The sequence below is a fragment of the Meriones unguiculatus genome, chromosome 1 (genome assembly GCF_030254825.1).
Source record: "Meriones unguiculatus strain TT.TT164.6M chromosome 1, Bangor_MerUng_6.1, whole genome shotgun sequence".
Lineage (NCBI taxonomy): Eukaryota > Metazoa > Chordata > Mammalia > Rodentia > Muridae > Meriones > Meriones unguiculatus.
The window spans coordinates 17,231,069-17,245,066 of record NC_083349.1 but is presented as its reverse complement, the minus strand read 5'-3'; the positions used below and the strand labels follow the sequence as shown (position 1 = coordinate 17,245,066).

General features: G+C 50.0%; 1 protein-coding gene across 1 annotated transcript in view; it reads right to left on the bottom strand.

Annotated features, from left to right (window-relative positions):
* The window catches only part of Kndc1 (kinase non-catalytic C-lobe domain containing 1), a 45,391-nt gene extending 36,713 nt beyond the window's left edge, over positions 1 to 8,678 (bottom strand). Inside the window, exons 1-3 of the mRNA XM_021637822.2 lie at positions 8,124 to 8,678; positions 2,150 to 2,348; positions 1,387 to 1,445 (exon numbers count right to left, since the gene is read on the bottom strand). Of these exons, the coding sequence (XP_021493497.1) occupies positions 1,387 to 1,445; positions 2,150 to 2,348; positions 8,124 to 8,225 (360 nt within the window). The 5' untranslated portion in view covers positions 8,226 to 8,678. The remainder of the gene's footprint in view (positions 1 to 1,386; positions 1,446 to 2,149; positions 2,349 to 8,123) is intronic.
* Between the last annotated feature and the right edge of the window lie 5,320 nt (positions 8,679 to 13,998).

Below are 13,998 nucleotides of genomic sequence, written 5' to 3'. Positions count from 1 at the left end.
ACAGGGCTTGCCAGAAAGTGGGTAGTTAAGAGAATAGGACTGGAGCTCGCACATGAGTGAATGAACATGGCCCAGTGTAGGATGGACATCTGAAAGCTGACTGCCTTTGCCTGGACCCTGATGGATGGTTAAGTTGTCTGTGTATTGCAACTAGCCAATAAACAGAGCTGGGAAAATGGCTAGCCATGCACAGAAAAAGATAAGAGTTATATCATACTGGGTGAAAAAAATCAAGTGCCATGTTAAGTAGTCTGATTTTATTACATTACTGTATGTGGGAATGTTATATCGTAGCATCAGTGTGTATCAGAACATCACCCTGTACACTGAAAACATAAACTTTGGTCTGTCAGCCACAGTTTAGTGAAGCTAAGGAAACTAGCCTCTGATGGGCTCACTAGATCTTTGAAACTCTTGGTGGAGAATGACAGTGAACTTGACACCAGCCTCAGTGAGCTGAAAGGAGGGGACCTCAACTGAGAAAAGGGCATTTCCTTAGTTAGTGACTGATGGGGGAGGGCCCAGCCCATCATAAATGATGCCATTCTTGGGACAGTGGGCATGGGTTCTATAAGGAAGGGGGCTGAGAAAGCCATAAAGAGCAAACCAGTAATAAGCACCCTTCCCTGCCTCTGCATCAGCTCCCGCCTCCTGGTTCCTGCCCTGTTTGCTTTCCTGTCCTGCCTTCCTTTAGCGACAGACTGGGATGTGGAAGTGTAAGTCAAATAAATTCTTTCTTCCTCAAGTTGCTTTGATCATGGTGCTCTATCACAGCAACAGTAAGCCTAACTAAGACACATGAGCAATGCAGTCAGACCCCATTTCAGACAAAACAAAACAAAGAAACCCCTTCTGTCAGTGGACACTGGTAGGCATTGGATCCCTTGGGTTTGGAGCTAAGCACGGTTTGAGCCACTTTGTGGGTGCTGGGAACCAACTTGAATCCTTTGCAAGAGTACTTTTAACCACTGAGCCATCTCTCCAAAGACATATTTTCTTTCTTTCTTTATTTGTTAATTTTACCTCCCAGTTGCAACCCCACTCCCTCCTTTCCTCCCAGTCCCACCCTCTCCAGAGGTATTTTTTAAGGGCAGTGAATGCCCAGCCCATAGGTTTTTCTGGTTCCTCCCAGAAGTCACTGGTGAGGCTGGGAGGCTATGTGATTTGACATTGCAATGAGTGAACCCAATACCAACCCTGACAGAGATGTCCAAGGCTACTACTACTCCCAAACACCCACATGTCTTGCAGTAGCCACCAATGATGAAGGTGGGGGCCCCAAAGGCAGCCCCCACTGGGGACAGCTTACACAGGACTATGGTAAGAAAGGTAACCCCAAAGATGAAGAGGGCAAGGCTTGGTGAGTCACCACTTACTAGTACTCACCTCAAAGGTGTTTCCTGTCAGGTCAAACTCTGGGGGTACAAAGGCACCCTCGGGGTCATCTTGGAGAAGAAAAGAGAAGGCATTCTGATCGCGCCCTTTGGTGAAGAAAGATCCCCACTCCCCAGAGCTCAGACCCTGGGAGCCTCCTGGGACAGCCAGGCAGAGGATGCCTCCCCCAGAGCCTCTGTCTTTTTATTCAGGCTGATGCCCCTAAGGAAGGCTATAAGTGTCTGAGGCAATGATACACCACACTTGAACCATAAAAAGTTCCAAAGTGGAAGGAGAAAAGACATTTCTTTTGGATTCTTTGAAGAAGGTAATCTGGCTTTTTGGAAAAAAAAAAAAATCAAATTTGCCCTTCAGGGGCCTAATGGGTGGTCAGCGTACCTGGCCAGGTAAGTATGACCTTTACGTTCCCTGCACCTACTTCCTGTGGGCCAGGAGTGCCAGCTATGGGGAGACAGTGACCCAGGCATCCTCTTATGATGTATGATAGAGCTCAGAACCATGGCTGAGCACTCTCTGAGGGAGGGTATGGCAGTCTTAGGATAGTGGGTTCACAGGGGCCACCCAAACTCAACATCCAGCTTGGCTTTCTTCCTTAGCGTCCCTGGACCAAGGATCCCATCAGAGTCCAAAGGAAACCCAGGGTTTGGCCCCTCCCTTATGTCCTCAGCCACTTGGTGCTCACATCCAACTTCAAGGGTACCTCTTCTGTGCTGCCCTGGGTACCCCCCCCACCGAGTTCCCTCCTTTTCCTTACCACTGAGCTGCTCCATGAAGCACACATTTCCACTGGTGTTGAAGGCCAGGGTGTCAGGTGTGATGCACAGGGTCTGGAAGATGGCTGCGTGAGCGACACTCCGCATGGACAGGCTGCATTCTAGGCACACAGCCCAGGCCTCCTGTTCACTGAGGCCTCTGTCCCGTAGGGAGAGGATGTCGGCCAGAGACACATTTTCCTGCCAAGACAGACTTGGTGTGAACCCACAGAGGGCTGCCCCAGGAAGAACCTAGGGAAACAGACTTCACTTACAGTCAGGAAAAGGGTCTTGGGTCAGGCCCCTTTCCGACAGAGTAATCCTGCTATCATAACCATGAAGCATTCGGTGAAGCCACCAGCGCTGCACAGAACAGGCACACACGCTCACACATACCTGTCTCCACATACGCACACTCACGCTTAGTAAAAACACTCCCGTACAATAATACACACCCACACTTACAAACACAGCCACGGTGGCCCACACATGCTCACACACACTTGGACCCACTCGTATTAGTTATCATAGATTGCAAGGCTCTTGCCTGTCAGGTCCCTGTCATCTCCTATGTTCATGTGTTTGCGTACCACCCACTGACAGGTGTGTGTGGGTGTTTCTTTGGGAACTGAACTGGGGGCTGGTGTTGGCAAAGGATGTGGATACCCCTTGCCGGGGGTAGTAAGGTGGTGAAGAAGGGGCAGAGCCTTGGCTTCTCCAGCCGTGGCTGTGGCCCTGGGACACAGCCTGCTCAAGTACAGGCAAACGACAGTCCTTACATTTTCTGCCTCTAGCTGACACTGTGAGGCATCCCCACAAGCACACATCTCAGATGAGAAGACAGGGTGCTGAAATGTTTCAACCAAACAAGCAACCAAGCAACCAGCCAAATGGGTGAAATCAAGAGCAGGATTCTCAAGCGGCTGGCCTGAACCTTTAGGTTCCCTGTGGGCGTTAGACCCTGCATATGCACAGGCCATTTGATTCTTGGAGTCCAAGATGGGGCTCGGTGAGGTCACTTGGATGCACAGGGTCTGGAAGGTGGCTGCATTCTAGGCACACAGCCCAGGCCTCCTGCTCACTGAGGCCTCTGTCCCACAGGGAGAGGATGTCAGCCAGAGACACCTTTTCTCTGTGACAGAAGCTCCTGACTGTTAGGCTATTTTTCTAACCAGGGCTCAAGCCTGTGGTTCTTGGTAGTACCAATGACTCCTCAGAATTCGGGATCACCCAAGCACCCAAGCTCCCAGTGATGTCCACTGGCCCTGGCTGAAAAGGCACACACATACACTGCACACACACACACACACACACACACACACACACACACACAACCACCCCTCCACACTTTCACACAAGAATGTGCCTGCACAGTGCACAACATGCTAGTACATGCATGTTTACGCAAACCTACAGAGACACATGCGTGAGGTAGTATGTAACCTCATAGACCCTCCTCTGGGGGCTGTGCCATTTAGGAGAAATGAAGCCAGCTCACGATGTGAGTCTGAGTCAGTCCCAGTCCCACGGCAGGGCCTGCCGGCACCCCGCTGTTGCTGCTCACGCTGGCCAGCCGGCCTGCCTGCTCACAGCCATCACAGGATGTGCCGCCAGCAGAAGGCAACCCTGCCAGACATGCTGCTTGGCCATCCTGCAGCCTACATCACTGCCTCCTACTCAGGTCTGGTAGGAAGATGCTCCTGACTGTGGGGAGCCTGGTCAGACCTCAGAGCATCTGAAGACCTGCAGCCCCCAGTTTATATTTGCGGTAGGGGTATATGACTTGGGAAAGCAGAAGCCCAGGGTTATTTGTATGATTCTAGGATGAACCCCGTGGACCCTGAGTCATTGCTTCCGGCTGTGGCCAAGGCCTTCCCCAAGGACAGGATTATGAGCCCTTCCACACATGACAACCTCAGGTCAGAGTTGGCTTACATGGCTGCAGACCCTGATGGTGCCCCACACTGAGTGCTGAAGGACCCAAGTCTTGAATTCTGGACTCTGGAGTCACCTGCCTCTAGGATCTACAGCTGCTCCAGTTTTGTCAGGTAGAAGAAAGGACTGTCTTTTGCCCAAATCTATGCCACTGGAGGGAGGCAGGGAAAAGCTTTGGCTAAAGGGCTGGGGACAAAGATGACAGACCAGGAGGGACTCAAACATCATTCACCAGCTCACCCACCTCAGGCTATGCCCCCACCTCCATTCCAGTAGATTCTCTTGGTCACCTCCTTGCATGGGAGCCAACCCTGTCTGTCTTCATTGGTTTCTTCAACAGGCTGCCTGGAGATATGGTAGCCCAGTTTATTGGCCAAACAGCTCAGTTCCCAGTGAAATATGTTCAGCGTGCCACAGGGCTCTGACTTCGGCAGACGTGATCTGCTGGGAGCCCATGAGCAGTAAGACGCTCATCCCTGTAGATGTGGGTCTGCCTGGCATTCCCACGCCAAGCGCTCTAGGGGTCTCCCGTAGGCCCACACATTGTGAGCTCTAAGCTTGCAGTCTTTTACATCTCTTGCCAGCACGGTCTGATCTCCAGCCAAGTCTGTGGTTCCACTTGCCCTATATAGGCTCAGGACCTTGGTGGGTGAGAGGTTCCTTCACAATCCAGCCTGCCTCTCACCATCCTTATCAGGGTGGCTTGTGGGAATGGGGGGTCACCCACGGAATTTCTCTACAGGCAGGAAGACCAGTCCTCTGCTTGCAGTGGGCTGGTGCACAGTCAACTTGATCTTGGTTGGGAGGGATGAGACCGTGGGGGGTGACTGGGGCCTGCGCTCCAGGGAGACACGCTTCAGCTGAGGCCTGAGCTTCAGAGGGCAAGCCCTTATCTGGTTACTTCAGGGTACCCTGCTTGAGGGTACTGAAGGGCTCCCCTTCCCCTAGACAGACCTGAAGCTGGGTTATTGGGACTCTAGGGGTCATTGTGCACATTTTAAGTACATTTATAACCAATTAACCTTTCAGCTTATCATAACAGGACCTGCCAACGTGAAACTCCGACCGATGCTGGCAGCATTCGTTGGCAGCCTCAGTTTACGAGCAGCCAAACCCCAGCAGGGAGGCAAGAGCTTGCAAGGTGCTCTGTGGGCTGTGTCTGCCCCCAAGGGCCCACCCAGCTGGCTCAGGGTTCCTTTCTGGTTTCAGGCTGCCTTCTGCTCAGAGCCTGTTTCGAAACATATTATATGGACCTTAACGGCAGAGTGGGAAAAACTCCTTTCTAATGGGAGAATCTCTGCTGTGGGTCCCTGTTCATCTTCAGTCCCAGGAGGTTCTGAGAGGTGTTCTGTTGGCTTGGGAACAGTGAGAACTCTCTGCTGACACCCAATGGTACCACCTTCATCACCAAACCAGTACTGCTCTGCATTCCTGAGGCCGATTTCATCACCTACCTCCTGCTCAGCACTGCTGGACCCCCAACCACAGCCACTTGGTGAGTGCCTGCCTTCCCAGCAGCTATGGTTCTGTTTAGAGCCAATCTTACTATTTTGTCTGTGACTCCACCTTCCATGTCCAGAAATACTCATATTCCATGGTGAATCCAGGAAAAGCCATCTCCTCCAAGAAGTCCACCTTGCATAATTCTTGGTCACAGCATCTCTACTGCGCATCCAGGGTTTTCTTGTTTCAGTCTAAGAGATCAGGGGACACAGTGTGGCTTCAGCCTCCACCACCTAGTGGGACATGCTGGTCCATCCATGGTGAGCTCTAAGTGTCCAGTGGGTTTTCTCATAGGTACATGGCCTGCTCATGTGCTATGCTTCCCTGGAGAAGTTGCTGGGATGCAGGTGCTGGTCTCCTCATCACAAGAAAATGCCAAGATGTTTTTTGAAAGGCACTTCCTACTCCCACCACAGAGGAAGGACCTGTTGGCATGGACCATGTCCGGTGTCATCTCTGGCAGTCACGGTAAGGCCTTCAGTGAGAGTGTTTAGCACTCTGCTAGCTAGCAAGAGGTTAGACAGCGTGTTCTCAAGCCTTTGGGATTTTCCTTGGGCCATGAGAGGGTAGAGAGATTCAGGGTCCTCTGGAGGCTCTGTAGGATTCTATTTCTGATTGTAGGGGAGAGAATTCTGATGTCCTATATGTATGTATCCTGGATCTGGCCTCACCTCATCTGCCCAAGAGCCGTCATTGTCTGGGTCAAACTGACCCCAAGGTGATTTTCCAGCACAGAGCTTCAGGATAGGAGGCAACCTAACTCTTTGCTACCCTACTCTGGATGGCTTTCATTTGCAGCCAGATACAGAAGGCTGTGCCAGGCACAGAGTCATGTGACCTTGATGTACATGAATTTAAAGACCTTAATGGATACTGAGTTGGCCGCAGGAAGCCTAAAATCTAATCTCTCATATATTCTTAGACTTGGGACTCTGTTGGCACTAGTCCAGGCCCCACAGACTCTTCTCCTATTTTACAGACTAAATTGTTGTTCAGTTTTCTTGTGGCACAGGGTGTTGAATCCAGAGCCCTGTGTATGCTAGGCAAGCACTCTACAATTGAGCTCTATTACCAGCCCCCCGCTTTTTATAGGAGTTAAAGTAGGGTTCCTGCTCAGAGAAGGGACTCACCTGAACTTCCCACTAAATGCCACTGAAACAGGGGAATTCCAGTTCACACAAAGGGACTCACCACAGTCAGAGGATGGATACCTCATGCCTTGTGTGTATGAAAACTCTCCAACCCAGAGGGACCAAGGACGTTCCTAATGCTGAAGGGGTCAGGCAGACTAGACAGATGGCACTCTGGGTGAAAGGCTCAGCCTCAACCTGTGGACTCAGGGGCTGTGGATGTAGTGGTACCACTGCCCCAAAAGCCAGGGTCAGGGTGAGCCCTCCAAGCTCAGTGGCTGATACAAAGAGGCACAGAGGTCCTCAGATCTGCTTCTGGTGATGACCATGAGCCGAGGCTCCCACCGATACCTGGAACATGGCCTGTTCTCCAGCAGTTCTGAAGGCCGTGGGCTGAGGGCACCCTTTCTTTCCCATCAAAGCCAGGAGATGTCCAAAGGTTTATTTATTCCCTGGCCTCTCCTCTCTGCAGCCTTAAATTGCACCGAATCCAGGCCACTTGGGGGTGGGAATGGAGGGGTAAGCAACAACCCCAGCTCTACTCAGAGGGCCCTGGTGGTGGGGCAGGCAGGAGCAATGGATTTTTTTTTTTCTTCTTTTAAATCCCTTCAGAGCCCACTCCTCCAGGTAAGGGGAATGGAAGAGCTGTCAAGGCTAAACAGGCTTATTGCTTCAGGACAGTTCCGGTCAACTTTCTCTTATCAGCTTGCCAGGCCAGCTGCAAAGGAGGGTCTCAAGTACCAGTGTATTTAAGGGGCTAAAAAAATGGTGGATTCTTCCCAGGGACTCCAGAGCCTGGCTAGGAAGGGTTTCCCCAAAGATCCTGTATTCTTGAGGGAGGTCAAGATTCCCCTGGGATCATTTTTTGGGGGTGCTTTGCCATGCTTTTCCAAAGAGTGGAGTTTGTGTATGCCCATTGTCTGGGGGTCTGGGGGTCTGGGGATCTGGGGACCTGGGGGCGGGGCACCTCGCTTCTCTAACCAAGCCAGTTCTGGACTAGAAGCTCTCAGGGGACTTGGGGGAAAGAGAGTTCCCAGAGCAGGAGGCACCCTCAATGCTGGGAAGGGATCTCAGCATTCCTAAGCTCATCTGCCTTAGCACCTGGCCAGCTGTGGAGGGAGGTCAGGAGTGTTCCTATTGTCCCTACCTGCCAGGATCCCCACCCCCCAATCTGTTCAAGGATTAAAACCAAGAACCCACTCCTCCAGCAGCCAACTTTGCAGGAACAGTCTCATTGCTGTCCCATCTAGCATTCTAGCTATTCTGTGGCAGGTAAGGTTGAGGACAGGAGCCCCTAGCAGTGGCAACCCAAGGGGGGCCAGAATCTATGCAGCAGGAGAGCTGTGTTCTCCCCACTCCCTTTCCCCACTCCTTCTCAGGGGCAGGTGGGCTTCTGGGACGGGCTCACCTCATCCTCCGGCAGGGTGGGGAGCGGCTCGAAGTCGTAGAAGTCCAGGTCCTTGCCATCTTCCTCGTAGAAGCCCCTGGAGGCTGGGTCCATGGCCTGCATCTTGGCGCTCAGCAGGGCCTGCGCGCAGGTTGGAACTCCGGCCCTGGACAACACTCAGGTCTGGGATCCCTTCCCCAGTACCTTTCCTCTGGGTCAGATCCCCTCTCTGGCCGGTCCTTTCCCGGGCAGATCACCTCCAAGCTGGCCGCCGCCTCTGAGCCTGCCTGGCTGAGCTGGGCACCGCCAGCTACGCGCGCCTGGCCGCCATGGCAACGCGCCCGCTGCCTGCCGCAGTGTCGCCAAACGGTGGCGCGGGGACGCCTGGGGCGGGGCCGGGGGTGGTGCCCTGAGGGCCGCGGTCACTGGCGGGCTGGCGGGCCGGGGCGACTTTGGGCTCCGCAGATGTCTTCAACTACGTCAGCCTCCGGGGTGCACCCTGCGCCTGCCTGCGCTGTCCGTGACAGTTCGGGGCGGAGCCACTCTGCGCAGCGGCCGCCCGGGGGGTCTGTACCCACCTGGGCGCACGGTGGGTAGCAGGACTGAGCCCACCCACACCACACACGACCCCAAGACTTTTTCAGTTCCCGCCCACCAACCTCAGAGGCGGGGTTGTGCAGTCGCCTCCAATGTAGGTACTAGGTTCCTCTTGGCTCACGCCCCATGACGGGCAGGGAGTCAGGTGTTTTCCCCAAGCACAGCAAAGGACTAGGTGGCTCTCCCAAACTTGGCAAAAGGCAATCATGGATTCCCTTCCACAGGCGAGTGTTTTGATTTCTGACAGTCTTTACAACCTTAGCAAGCAGAACTATGGGCCACAGCTCCTGAAGAACATTGCAGGTCAGATTGGGCCCTGGTGTTGCTGGCCCTATCCCCAAAGCCTAGCCTGACCAGGCACAATAGCAGACACTTTAATATGTGCTACCTGAGTGAAGGAGGGTGTGCTTGTAACTGGTCACGTGAAGTCCAAGGGTAGAGTGCAGGCAGGAACGCTGATTCTCAATAGCCTACCCTTATGGCTTCCAATTACTGGCCATTCATGGGCTTGTAGCCAGAGCAGGTGATGGAGGGTGCTGGAAACTTGAGTTGGGGAAAAGACATCTCACAGGTGTGCTGCCCCAGCCTGCTCACTCTTCGGGCAACGTTTGGGGTCAGAAGAAGGACAGTTGTAGCCAGCAGACCCCGTTCCAAACTCCGGGATCGGGCTGCAGCAGCCTGACCTGGAGTCTAGATAAATGAGCTGAGCCCTGGGCTTCAGGCGTTTGCTTTGGGGCTGGGAAGCCGTCTCCTCCTTTGTTCAAGCTTTGCTGCTTCTCCCTCGCCCCCTCTCCTCCAGCTTGTGGTGCCCTGGCCTGAGCTCTTCCAGCCTCTACTCCCAGCCTTTCTTCTCCCCAGCCTGTTCTTCAACAAAACTCCCTCCTGCTGCTGCTCCCTCAGTCTGCGCTCACTTCTCTGTAGTCTGTTGCGCCCTCAGCTTGGGCTCTGCCAGCCATGCTCTCTCCCCAGCCTGTGCTCCATACAACATGTGCTCCCAAGTTGTGCTCCCTGCAGCCTTTGCTGCCTTCAGCCTGCGCTCCCCAAGCCTGTGCTCCTCAAATCTGTGCTGCCCAAGCTCAAGCTTTCCAGCCTGTGTCCTCTTCATAGTTAGTGCTCCCTGCAGCTCATGCTTTCCCCACAGCTGCTGTTCCCCAGCTCGTGCTCCCCCTTTCCCAGGAATCCATGCTCTCTTGAGGAACCTAGGTAGGTGTGACCACAAAGAGAAGGCTCCAGGGCCTGGTGGTGGCCAAGGTGGGACTTCATCAGGTGGTTTCACAGTTGTCCTTGAACTCTAGGTTTAAGGAAAAGACTGACCATCAACCGGAAGGGAGCAGAGGTATCCCAAGACTTATGGGGTGACCACACTGTACCAGTCCTGGCTCTAACGACACACCATCTACTTCAGGAAAAAAAGTGTATCCAACTTGGGTGAAATTTGAATACAGAGGCGGGCTCAGCTCTGGCTTCAACAGTGGAATCAACTCACCAGGCCCTTTCCTTCTAGGTTGGATAACACTATGGCTCCTTCATAGGGCCGGGGCATGAACACTGGGGTCTTTGGACGGCTTGGGCCTACTGTCTCTCTTTTAACCACTGGCTACTTTCCCGAAGGTTTGTGGTGTTCGGCCCTTATCAGCTAGACATTTCAGTAGTCTCATTGAACAGCTGCCCACATAGGTGCAGTTACAGTGAGTTTTACTGCGAGGGGAGGATATGGTATTGGCCCTGGTTCTTGGCACTTTTCGCATTGTAGGTACTTACGAAGGTTGTGTGAGGGTGCAATGCTGGAGGGCAGAGCACACTGAGAATGGGTACGCCACATTATCAGCTGATGGAGCAGCACAGATGGTAGTTGAATGTCCGAGGGGCCTCTGGAGCTTCACTCCAGGAATAGAGCATAGGGACGGCTTCCCCATGTCGCTCCCTGCTCATGCGGAGCAGCTAACATATGCTTGGCATTTTCCACCTAAGGCTTATCCCAGACAGTCAGACCTCTTTAAAAGTGATGACTGTACATCAGGTCCCTGGTCCAAGCACTCTGGCTTTCTGGCAGTGGATTTCTTCTTCTTTTGGCTGGTTTGCTCATTTTTTTTTTAATCCATCCTTCCACCCTTCCTGCTGGACTGTCCTGCTGCATGGAGAGCTCTTCCCACTTCTGTCATTGGTCAGAGGTGTTCTCCCTGCCTGGGGGATGCCTCCTCTGGCTTTCTCCTGATCTAACCTCCACCAGGCACCAGGAACCTTGACCTCTTCTTCAGAGATTTTTTGCTCCATATTGGTTATAGTCAGACACAATCTCTCTCCACAGCACAAATGCTGCCTTTGCTTCATGGCACTGGTCAGCACTCAGCTTGAGCAGCTATATGCGGCGGCAGGTGGAACGGGAGTTTTAAAACTTGGCTCACATTTTTTTTTCCTGATAGGACTTTTGACAAGCTGCCAAATCACATTTACATTTTGAAGCCAATATTTATTCTTTTTTAAATAATAAAAATGCAAAGAATATCATCTCTGTTGTGGGGTAAATACTGGATATTCTGAAACAAAACTGTTAGTCATTCTTATAAACATATGCCCGAATCTAAATTCCAAAGAAGCTTTGGTACCCACCATCATTCATGCGAAAATTCTATAATCACACTCTTTTCCTTTACTCCAGGCTCATTTCAGGCACCTAGTTTTGCCCAGAAGGTGATTTTACTGTCATGTTTCTGTTCCTAAAATTTTTAATTGATACCTTATCCTAATTTGCTGATTCCCTTTGCATTTTCATTTTGGTTCATCAGTGAACATAGACCCACATGACAATATGTCAGCCACGTGTTGCTAGGTGGCTCCAGGGCACAGCCTGCACTTTCTCCTCTGTGACACACACAAGGAAGGGACATATCAGTTCAAGGTGCTGGGTGGCCTTTAGATTTGAGGGTGTGTGAGCAAACATTTGGGAGCCGTCTTTGGTTTATTTCTCATTGCACATATGCACTCACTGTGGCTAAGTCTGTATTTATGAACTGGCAGATCATCATGACACATATATTAAATTTCATAATCTCCTCCCAAGAATGCCCAATGGATTGGACATAATTTATTGGTAATAGTCCTTTGCTCTTGGCTGTCTCATTTTGATTTTTGTTGCACTATGTGTGTGCTTTGTGTCTGTTGCTTCACTTTTGTTAACTTCCATTGGCATCTTTGTCTGTCAAACAGCACCACCCTGTCCCCATAACAGCAGAAATCTCTCTACACAAAACTCATTCTTCCTCCTATGTTTCTTAAAAGAATGTCTTGGCCAGGGGCTGGGTAGATTACTCAACAGAACTTTTGCAGAGAGTCTGAGTTTGCTTCCCAGCATCCACACTGGCCAGAACAATCACTCCAGTTCTTGGGAATATGCTGCTCTTTTCTGGCTTTTACAGACACTGCACACATGTGGCATACTTAAATGCATACAGTACACAAAACAAAGCAAAAACTCTTTGATCACACTTACATATTCAGAATTAGATACATGCTTTGGCAACATGGGAAGCTACTGGATTGCAGTGGGTCTGATTACCTACAAATCTTTCTTTAAAAATACCATTGTTATGGTGCCGTGTGTGCATGATGGTGTGTGTAGGTTTGCGTGCTATGACAATGCCAGAACAACTTTGCATACTTGGTCTTTTCCTTCCACCTTTATGTGGGTTCCAGCAGGTACTTTGACTCACTGAATCATCTCACCAGCCCTCACTTTTTTTTTTTTTTTTTTTAAAGACAGGATCTCACTATGCAGTCTTGGCTGTCCTTAGACTCACTTTGTAGACTAGGCTGTCCTTGAACTCATGGAAATCCACCTCCCTCTCCCTTTTTAGTCTTGGGATTAAAGGTGTGCGATTCCTCGACTGGCTATAAATTTTTACTAGTCTTCTGGGTTAGTCTCCCTGTGTGATCAAATTCTTCTTATGTCCTTTTGATTGCATTTTGTAGATTCCTGTGCAGGTATTTGTGTGTCTTTGACTACGTTTATTGCTCCTATTTGATATTTTGTGGTATTATTGAAAATGGGATCCATGTAAAAGACCTTTAAGTGGATGCCTAACAAATACAAGGCCCTGGGTTTGATCCACAGTACTAGAAAAAAAAAAGGTAAAAAACAACAAACAATAAACAAACAAAAAACCAAAACCTATAGAGCAAATTATGTTTTTTTGACCTGTGGCTAGCAACTTTGCTAAGCTTTTTTTTTTTTTTTTTTTGAGACAGGGTTTCTCTGGGTAGCCCTGACTATCCTGGAACTTGCTCTGTAGGCCAGACTCAGAGATCTGTCTGCTTCTACCTCCCCAGCGCTGAGACTAAAGATGTGTGCCACCATGCCTGGCTGCTAAGCCTATTTATTAATTTTGATCTATAGATTGCCGTGATTTCCTATGCAAGAAATCGTATCGTCAGAGAATAGGAGGTTTTGGGTTGCTCACCAGTAATCCTCACCATGTGTCTCTTTTTCTACAGTTCCTGTCAAGACCTCCTGTGCAATAATTGAAGAGAAGTGGTAATAACAGTCTTTGTTGAGTTCCCAGAGTGAAAGTAGACAAGATTTCTATTTTGCCAGAAAGTATATTTTTATTGTGGAGTTACAGGAACTCCATTCAGCTCTTTAAGTTCCTTTCTATCACTGACTTGCTTAATGCATTGAAGAAAAAAAAAGGGGGTTATTTATTTTTAAGTTTTCTGTGTGTGAGAATTTTTGCCTGCATGTGTTTCTACGCACCACATGTATTCCTGGAGCTTACAGAGGCCGGAAGAGGTTGTCAGAGTCCCTAGGACTGGAGTTTATCACAGTTGTGTGCTGTTATGTGGGTACTGGAAATTGAACCTGCATCCTTTGGAAGAGCAGCCAGTACTCTTAATTCCCGGTTCATCTCTCCAGCCCCCACTAATGTATTTAAAAATCATAAATAGACATTGAATTTCATCAATGTGTGTATTGTGCCCATTAAGAAGATTATGTTTTTTTTCCTTTGGTCTGTTAATGTTTTGGGTTATAGTGAAAAATGCTTACTGTTAGACTAATTATATATTTTTGGAAAAAAAATCCACATGATTAAGACATGTTATCTTTCCCAGTATTGCTGGGTTTGGTTGAATAATATTTTGTGTAGGCTTTTTGTACTTGTTTTTGTTGGCCTATATTTTATATTTTTATAATGTCCTTGTCAGATTTAATTAGAAAATTATGCTTACTCATGAGTGGTTGGATGAATTCCTTCTTTTTATGTTCTTTGGAAAAGTTCTTGTAAACTCATATTATTTTTATCTC